This window comes from Oncorhynchus nerka, linkage group LG2 (assembly GCF_034236695.1).
Source record: "Oncorhynchus nerka isolate Pitt River linkage group LG2, Oner_Uvic_2.0, whole genome shotgun sequence".
In the NCBI taxonomy this organism is placed as follows: Eukaryota; Metazoa; Chordata; class Actinopteri; order Salmoniformes; family Salmonidae; genus Oncorhynchus; species Oncorhynchus nerka.
The window spans coordinates 6,781,770-6,790,818 of record NC_088397.1 but is presented as its reverse complement, the minus strand read 5'-3'; the positions used below and the strand labels follow the sequence as shown (position 1 = coordinate 6,790,818).

Below are 9,049 nucleotides of genomic sequence, written 5' to 3'. Positions count from 1 at the left end.
ATTAAGACGACATCAGTCTGGTAACGTCCACTGCTCTCCGCGCGTCATTAAGACGACATCAGTCTGGTAACGTCCACTGCTCTCCGCGCGTCATTAAGACGACATCAGTCTGGTAACGTCCACTGCTGTCCGCGCGTCATTAAGACGACATCAGTCTGGTAACGTCCACTGCTGTCCACGGGTCTCGGACGATCATCTCTGAATCTCTTTTTACAAAATGTCACTTATTGCCAAACCACACTGCATTTGAGCGTATTATGTTTTCATGTCCATTGGCTACATATGTTTTATTTCATGTGACTTTCATATAGTAATGACAATAGTGTAATAGACAAAAGGTTTCATTGACATCTTGGTTGTTAATTATTGTGATAGGCTCATGTTTAACCTGTACCATGTGCCCCCACAGGATAGTTACTCATTAAAGTTGCTGGTACTCATAACACCTTCTTTTCCCCCTAGTAGTCTCCATACATGGTAGTCTACATTGCTACATGGTAGTCATGCTAAAGAGTACAAAACAGTCTAGGACACTCCCAACAGTGAGGGATAGGATCCGAGGAGAGGAGACCATTAAGGAGTGTTGGGACCCAGCCCGGAATGTGTAGTGTGTTTGATTGACAGGTCAGGAGGATGGGGTCAGGACTCCTCTGCGATGATGCGTGTTCGACACGTCTCCCGGAGCTTGGTGATGGTTGCCATGGAGAGGCTTCCGGGTTCCGTGAAGATTTTCTGGGAAAGCAGCAAGACAAAGGATTAGAGGGATGAACAGAGATCATTATGGTGCACACACACACACACACACAGAGTCTTGTACAGCTAACCTTGTGGGGACACACAATTTAGTCCCACTCAAAATCCTTTTTACCCGAACTGGAACCCATATATTTAACCTTAACCCTAAACCCCCTAGAAATATCTAACCCTAACCTTAAAACCTAAACCCCCTAGAAATAGCATTTCCCCTCATGGGGACTAACAAAATGTCCCCAGTTTGTCAAATTTGTGTTTGTTTGCTATTCTTGTGGGGACCAGAAGTTAAAACACATCCACACACATGTTCATTTCAGAGTGTGTGTGTGTGTGTGTATACCTGCATGAAGGAGTGGCAGTCCTCTACATCGGGGCCTCTGGTCATGTGTTTGAAGCAGTCACAGACGTCAGGCAGGGAACCGGCCTGTTGGACCTCAGCCTGCTGGTTCCTTATCAACGTCAGAGCCACACGGAACAGAATCTTAGAACCCTCGTAGAACAGACAGTCCCAGATACGCAGAACCGTCTGAGGACGAGAACCAAGGAGAGAGACGAGAGTCAGGCTTAATGGGCCGCAGGACAGTCTGGCTTAATGGGCCGCAGGACAGTCGGGCTTAATGGGCCGCAGGACAGTCGGGCTGTAATGGGCCGCAGGACAGTCGGGCTGTAATGGGCCGCAGGACAGTCGGGCTGTAATGGGCCGCAGGACAGTCGGGCTGTAATGGGCCGCTGGACAGTCGGGCTGTAATGGGCCGCAGGACAGTCGGGCTGTAATGGGCCGCAGGACAGTCGGGCTGTAATGGGCCGCAGGACAGTCGGGCTGTAATGGGCCGCAGGACAGTCGGGCTTTAATGGGCCGCAGGACAGGTCATCAAGCTGAGATGGTAGACAGTGACACTAGGCTTAATGGGCCGCAGGACAGGTCATCAAGCTGAGATGGTAGACAGTGACACTAGGCTTAATGGGCCGCAGGACAGGTCATCAAGCTGAGATGGTAGACAGTGACACTAGGCTTAATGGGCCGCAGGACAGGTCATCAAGCTGAGATGGTAGACAGTGACACTAGGCTTGGTGATGAAATATGTAAAGATGGTTCTTCATTCTGCTGTCTCTTCCCTTCCTGCTGCTCCAGGACAGGGCCCTGGACTGAGTTCAGCTCAGCAGACTGACCTCCTGACACACAGAACCCATTCTGCCCTGTAAACCTGATTCAGTCCTGTTGTGGGGCTGAGTTCACACTCTGCCCTGTAAACCTGATTCAGTCCTGTGGTGGAGCTGAGTTCACACTCTGCCCTGTAAACCTGATTCAGTCCCATTCTGCCCTGTAAACCTGATTCAGTCCTGTTGTGGGGCTGAGTTCCCATTCTGCCCTGTAAACCTGATTCAGTCCTGTGGTGGGGCTGAGTTCCCATTCTGCCCTGTAAACCTGATTCAGTCCCATTCTGCCCTGTAAACCTGATTCAGTCCTGTTGTGGGGCTGAGTTCCCATTCTGCCCTGTAAACCTGATTCAGTCCTGTGGTGGGGCTGAGTTCCCATTCTGCCCTGTAAACCTGATTCAGTCCTGTGGTGGGGCTGAGTTCCCATTCTGCCCTGTAAACCTGATTCAGTCCTGTGGTGGGGCTGAGTTCCCATTCTGCCCTGTAAACCTGATTCAGTCCTGTGGTGGGGCTGAGTTCACACTCTGCCCTGTAAACCTGATTCAGTCCTGTTGTGGGGCTGAGTTCACACTCTGCCCTGTAAACCTGATTCAGTCCTGTTGTGGGGCTGAGTTCACATTCTGCCCTGTAAACCTGATTCAGTCCTGTTGTGGGGCTGAGTTCACACTCTGCCCTGTAAACCTGATTCAGTCTGGTTGTGGGGCTGAGTTCACACTCTGCCCTGTAAACCTGATTCAGTCCTGTTGTGGGGCTGAGTTCCCATTCTGCCCTGTAAACCTGATTCAGTCCTGTGGTGGGGCTGAGTTCCCATTCTGCCCTGTAAACCTGATTCAGTCCTGTGGTGGGGCTGAGTTCACACTCTGCCCTGTAAACCTGATTCAGTCCTGTTGTGGGGCTGAGTTCACATTCTGCCCTGTAAACCTGATTCAGTCCTGTTGTGGGGCTGAGTTCACACTCTGCCCTGTAAACCTGATTCAGTCTGGTTGTGGGGCTGAGTTCACACTCTGCCCTGTAAACCTGATTCAGTCCTGTTGGGGGCTGAGTCCCCATTCTGCCCTGTAAACCTGATTCAGTCCTGTGGTGGTGCTGAGTTCCCATTCTGCCCTGTAAATCTGATTCAGTCCTGTTGTGGGGCTGAGTACCCATTCTGCCCTGTAAACCTGATTCAGTCCTGTGGTGGGGCTGAGTTCCCATTCTGCCCTGTAAACCTGATTCAGTCCTGTGGTGGGGCTGAGTTCACACTCTGCCCTGTAAACCTGATTCAGTCCTGTTGTGGGGCTGAGTTCCCATTCTGCCCTGTAAACCTGATTCAGTCCCATTCTGCCCTGTAAACCTGATTCAGTCCTGTTGTGGGGCTGAGTTCACATTCTGCCCTGTAAACCTGATTCAGTCCTGTTGTGGGGCTGAGTTCACACTCTGCCCTGTAAACCTGATTCAGTCTGGTTGTGGGGCTGAGTTCCTGATTCAGTCCCATTCTGCCCTGTAAACCTGATTCAGTCCTGTTGTGGGGCTGAGTTCCCATTCTGCCCTGTAAACCTGATTCAGTCCTGTGGTGGGGCTGAGTTCCCATTCTGCCCTGTAAACCTGATTCAGTCCTGTGGTGGGGCTGAGTTCACACTCTGCCCTGTAAACCTGATTCAGTCCTGTTGTGGGGCTGAGTTCACATTCTGCCCTGTAAACCTGATTCAGTCCTGTTGTGGGGCTGAGTTCACACTCTGCCCTGTAAACCTGATTCAGTCTGGTTGTGGGGCTGAGTTCACACTCTGCCCTGTAAACCTGATTCAGTCCTGTTGGGGGCTGAGTCCCCATTCTGCCCTGTAAACCTGATTCAGTCCTGTGGTGGTGCTGAGTTCCCATTCTGCCCTGTAAATCTGATTCAGTCCTGTTGTGGGGCTGAGTACCCATTCTGCCCTGTAAACCTGATTCAGTCCTGTGGTGGGGCTGAGTTCCCATTCTGCCCTGTAAACCTGATTCAGTCCTGTGGTGGGGCTGAGTTCACACTCTGCCCTGTAAACCTGATTCAGTCCTGTTGTGGGGCTGAGTTCCCATTCTGCCCTGTAAACCTGATTCAGTCCCATTCTGCCCTGTAAACCTGATTCAGTCCTGTTGTGGGGCTGAGTTCACATTCTGCCCTGTAAACCTGATTCAGTCCTGTTGTGGGGCTGAGTTCACACTCTGCCCTGTAAACCTGATTCAGTCTGGTTGTGGGGCTGAGTTCACACTCTGCCCTGTAAACCTGATTCAGTCCTGTTGTGGGGCTGAGTTCCCATTCTGCCCTGTAAACCTGATTCAGTCCTGTGGTGGGGCTGAGTTCCCATTCTGCCCTGTAAACCTGATTCAGTCCTGTTGTGGGGCTGAGTTCCCATTCTGCCCTGTAAACCTGATTCAGTCCTGTTGTGGGGCTGAGTTCACACTCTGCCCTGTAAACCTGATTCAGTCCTGTTGTGGGGCTGAGTTCACATTCTGCCCTGTAAACCTGATTCAGTCCTGTTGTGGGGCTGAGTTCACACTCTGCCCTGTAAACCTGATTCAGTCTGGTTGTGGGGCTGAGTTCACACTCTGCCCTGTAAACCTGATTCAGTCCTGTTGGGGGGCTGAGTCCCCATTCTGCCCTGTAAATCTGATTCAGTCCTGTTGTGGGGCTGAGTACCCATTCTGCCCTGTAAATCTGATTCCGTCCTGTTGTGGGGCTGAGTCTCTGATAAAGCTCAGCACTGATAAAACATTATTTAATAGCCCTTCTACAACAGATCACGGACCCAAACCTGACTGGGTGGTGGGGCTGAGTTCCCATTCTGCCCTGTAAACCTGATTCAGTCTGTGGTGGGGCTGAGTTCACACTCTGCCCTGTAAACCTGATTCAGTCCTGTTGTGGGGCTGAGTTCCCATTCTGCCCTGTAAACCTGATTCAGTCCCATTCTGCCCTGTAAACCTGATTCAGTCCTGTTGTGGGGCTGAGTTCACATTCTGCCCTGTAAACCTGATTCAGTCCTGTTGTGGGGCTGAGTTCACACTCTGCCCTGTAAACCTGATTCAGTCTGGTTGTGGGGCTGAGTTCACACTCTGCCCTGTAAACCTGATTCAGTCCCATTCTGCCCTGTAAACCTGATTCAGTCCTGTTGTGGGGCTGAGTTCCCATTCTGCCCTGTAAACCTGATTCAGTCCTGTGGTGGGGCTGAGTTCCCATTCTGCCCTGTAAACCTGATTCAGTCCTGTGGTGGGGCTGAGTTCACACTCTGCCCTGTAAACCTGATTCAGTCCTGTTGTGGGGCTGAGTTCACATTCTGCCCTGTAAACCTGATTCAGTCCTGTTGTGGGGCTGAGTTCACACTCTGCCCTGTAAACCTGATTCAGTCTGGTTGTGGGGCTGAGTTCACACTCTGCCCTGTAAACCTGATTCAGTCCTGTTGGGGGCTGAGTCCCCATTCTGCCCTGTAAACCTGATTCAGTCCTGTGGTGGTGCTGAGTTCCCATTCTGCCCTGTAAATCTGATTCAGTCCTGTTGTGGGGCTGAGTACCCATTCTGCCCTGTAAACCTGATTCAGTCCTGTGGTGGGGCTGAGTTCCCATTCTGCCCTGTAAACCTGATTCAGTCCTGTGGTGGGGCTGAGTTCACACTCTGCCCTGTAAACCTGATTCAGTCCTGTTGTGGGGCTGAGTTCCCATTCTGCCCTGTAAACCTGATTCAGTCCCATTCTGCCCTGTAAACCTGATTCAGTCCTGTTGTGGGGCTGAGTTCACATTCTGCCCTGTAAACCTGATTCAGTCCTGTTGTGGGGCTGAGTTCACACTCTGCCCTGTAAACCTGATTCAGTCTGGTTGTGGGGCTGAGTTCACACTCTGCCCTGTAAACCTGATTCAGTCCCATTCTGCCCTGTAAACCTGATTCAGTCCTGTTGTGGGGCTGAGTTCCCATTCTGCCCTGTAAACCTGATTCAGTCCTGTGGTGGGGCTGAGTTCCCATTCTGCCCTGTAAACCTGATTCAGTCCTGTGGTGGGGCTGAGTTCACACTCTGCCCTGTAAACCTGATTCAGTCCTGTTGTGGGGCTGAGTTCACATTCTGCCCTGTAAACCTGATTCAGTCCTGTTGTGGGGCTGAGTTCACACTCTGCCCTGTAAACCTGATTCAGTCTGGTTGTGGGGCTGAGTTCACACTCTGCCCTGTAAACCTGATTCAGTCCTGTTGGGGGGCTGAGTCCCCATTCTGCCCTGTAAACCTGATTCAGTCCTGTGGTGGTGCTGAGTTCCCATTCTGCCCTGTAAATCTGATTCAGTCCTGTTGTGGGGCTGAGTACCCATTCTGCCCTGTAAACCTGATTCAGTCCTGTGGTGGGGCTGAGTTCCCATTCTGCCCTGTAAACCTGATTCAGTCCTGTGGTGGGGCTGAGTTCACACTCTGCCCTGTAAACCTGATTCAGTCCTGTTGTGGGGCTGAGTTCACACTCTGCCCTGTAAACCTGATTCAGTCCTGTTGTGGGGCTGAGTTCACATTCTGCCCTGTAAACCTGATTCAGTCCTGTTGTGGGGCTGAGTTCACACTCTGCCCTGTAAACCTGATTCAGTCTGGTTGTGGGGCTGAGTTCACACTCTGCCCTGTAAACCTGATTCAGTCCTGTTGGGGGGCTGAGTCCCCATTCTGCCCTGTAAACCTGATTCAGTCCTGTTGGGGGGCTGAGTCCCCATTCTGCCCTGTAAACCTGATTCAGTCCTGTTGTGGGGCTGAGTTCACACTCTGCCCTGTAAACCTGATTCAGTCCTGTTGTGGGGCTGAGTTCACATTCTGCCCTGTAAACCTGATTCAGTCCTGTTGTGGGGCTGAGTTCACACTCTGCCCTGTAAACCTGATTCAGTCTGGTTGTGGGGCTGAGTTCCACTCTGCCCTGTAAACCTGATTCAGTCCTGTTGGGGGCTGAGTCCCCATTCTGCCCTGTAAATCTGATTCAGTCCTGTTGTGGGGCTGAGTACCCATTCTGCCCTGTAAATCTGATTCCGTCCTGTTGTGGGGCTGAGTCTCTGATAAAGCTCAGCACTGATAAAACATTATTTAATAGCCCTTCTACAACAGATCACGGACCCAAACCTGACTGGGTGTTTAAATGTTCAATAGTTACATCAACTTAGTAATAGTACTCCAACAACAACAAAGATTAGGCCAAAGTTTCCCCTAACCCCTAGTCCCCCTCACCCCTAGTCCCCCCCTAACCCCTAGTCCCCCCCCCCCTAACCCCCAGTCCCCCCCCCCTCACCCCTAGTCCCCCCTAACCCCCAGTCCCCCCCCACCCCTAGTCCCCCCCACCCCTAGTCCCCCCCAACCCCCAGTCCCCCCTAACCCCTAGTCCCCCCCCCCTCCCCCACCCCCCCAGTCCCCACCCCTAGTCCCCCAGTTCCCCCTAAACCCATAGTCCCCCTCACCCCTAGTCCCCCTCCCTAAACCCCTAGTCCCCTCCCTAAACCCCTAGCCCCCCCTCACCCCTAGTCCCCCCCCCAACCCCCCTAGTCCCCCCCCCTAACCCCTAGTCCCCCTAACCCCTAGTCCCACCCCCTAACCCCTAGTCCCACCCCCCTCACCTCTACAGGCAGGACGTCTATGTAGAGACAGATGAACCACCTGGAGACCACCAGGGTCCACATGACGTTGTGTTGCCCCATGGCCTGCCATACAACTGGGGCTTTGGTCCTCACAAGCTCCCCTAAAACCTCCTGGTCCATCTTCAGACCCAGCATGGCTGGGGTGTAGTAGTCTGGACAGGAGACAGACAGGACACACAACTTAGTATCAACAGTCCCTTTCATTACACTGTTTTTTTACTGTCGTCAAGACACACACACACACACACACCTCAAAGATATGAGCCCTGAACTCAGTGACGAATGTGATCTCAGATCAAATCCACCTGTTTGTCAGAGTGGAGCCCGACTATGCCAAGGTAGAGAGCTGGGGGCGTGATGTCATTTCCTGTGTGACATCATAGGATTACCCCCTCCCTCCCTCCCCTCCGTGTGACAGGACATGAGTCTTAACGAGGCTCAAGACCATGTGACCTCCGCTGGGTTATACATAGACCCACGGCAGGGAGAGAAGACAAACACACCTGGTAGTATCCTGCCCAGTAGAGCGTCCATCAGCCAGAATGACTTCTCCTCATCTTTAGTGATGATGATGAGGTACCCAGCAATGAAGTTCATGCCCTGAAGACAAGACAGTTATTAGATACATATGAATATTACATTTCAGCCACAATAAACTGTTAATAGTTATAACAGTGTTTTCAATGTGTTGTTGTCTGGAGGTTGTTGACATCCTCTTCTTGACAGCTTAGTCACGTGGACTGGGACATGTTTCGTATTGCGTCAGATAAAAATATTGACGAATACGCTGATTCGGTGTGCGAGTTCATTAGAACGTGCGTTGAAGATGTCGTTCCCATAGCAACGATTAAAACATTCCCTAACCAGAAACCGTGGATTGATGGCAGCATTCGCGTGAAACTGAAAGCGCGAACCACTGCTTTTAATCAGGGCAAGGTGACTGGCAACATGACCGAATACAAACAGTGCAGCTATTCCCTCCGCAAGGCTATTAAACAAGCTAAGCGTCAGTACAGAGACAAAGTAGAATCTCAATTCAATGGCTCAGACACAAGAGGTATGTGGCAGGGTCTACAGTCAATCACGGACTACAAGAAGAAACCCAGCCCAGTCACGGACCAGGATGTCTTGCTCCCAGGCAGACTAAATAACTTTTTTGCCCGCTTTGAGGACAATACAGTGCCACTGACACGGCCTGCAACGAAAACATGCGGTCTCTCCTTCACTGCAGCCGAGGTGAGTAAAACATTTAAACGTGTTAACCCTCGCAAGGCTGCAGGCCCAGACGGCATCCCCAGCCGCGCCCTCAGAGCATGCGCAGACCAGCTGGCCGGTGTGTTTACGGACATATTCAATCAATCCCTATACCAGTCTGCTGTTCCCACATGCTTCAAGAGGGCCACCATTGTTCCTGTTCCCAAGAAAGCTAAGGTAACTGAGCTAAACGACTACCGCCCCGTAGCACTCACTTCCGTCATCATGAAGTGCTTTGAGAGACTAGTCAAGGACCATATCACCTCCACCCTACGTGACACCCTAGACCCACTC

The 9,049-nt window shown here is 51.7% G+C and overlaps 1 protein-coding gene across 1 annotated transcript; it reads right to left on the bottom strand.

The window, feature by feature from the left end:
- LOC115127215 (growth hormone-regulated TBC protein 1-A-like) lies at positions 1-8,472 on the bottom strand. The gene is made up of 4 exons (XM_029656859.2): positions 8,005-8,472; positions 7,481-7,653; positions 1,094-1,279; positions 1-732 (listed from the first exon to the last, which is right to left on the bottom strand). Exons 1-4 carry the CDS (start codon positions 8,096-8,098, stop codon positions 640-642), a joined length of 546 nt encoding a protein of 181 aa, XP_029512719.1. The 5' UTR covers positions 8,099-8,472; the 3' UTR covers positions 1-639.
- Between the last annotated feature and the right edge of the window lie 577 nt (positions 8,473-9,049).

Excerpts from the sequence above, each read along its gene's own strand:
- LOC115127215 (XM_029656859.2), bottom strand. The coding sequence starts at position 8,098 with ATGAACTTCATTGCTGGGTACCTCATCATCATCACTAAAGATGAGGAG. Across the intron at positions 7,654-8,004 it reads ACTGGGCAGGATACTACCAG|ACTACTACACCCCAGCCATG; the intron begins GTGTGTTTGTCT and ends TCTCCTGTCCAG. Across the intron at positions 733-1,093 it reads ACTGCCACTCCTTCATGCAG|AAAATCTTCACGGAACCCGG; the intron begins GTATACACACAC and ends CTGCTTTCCCAG.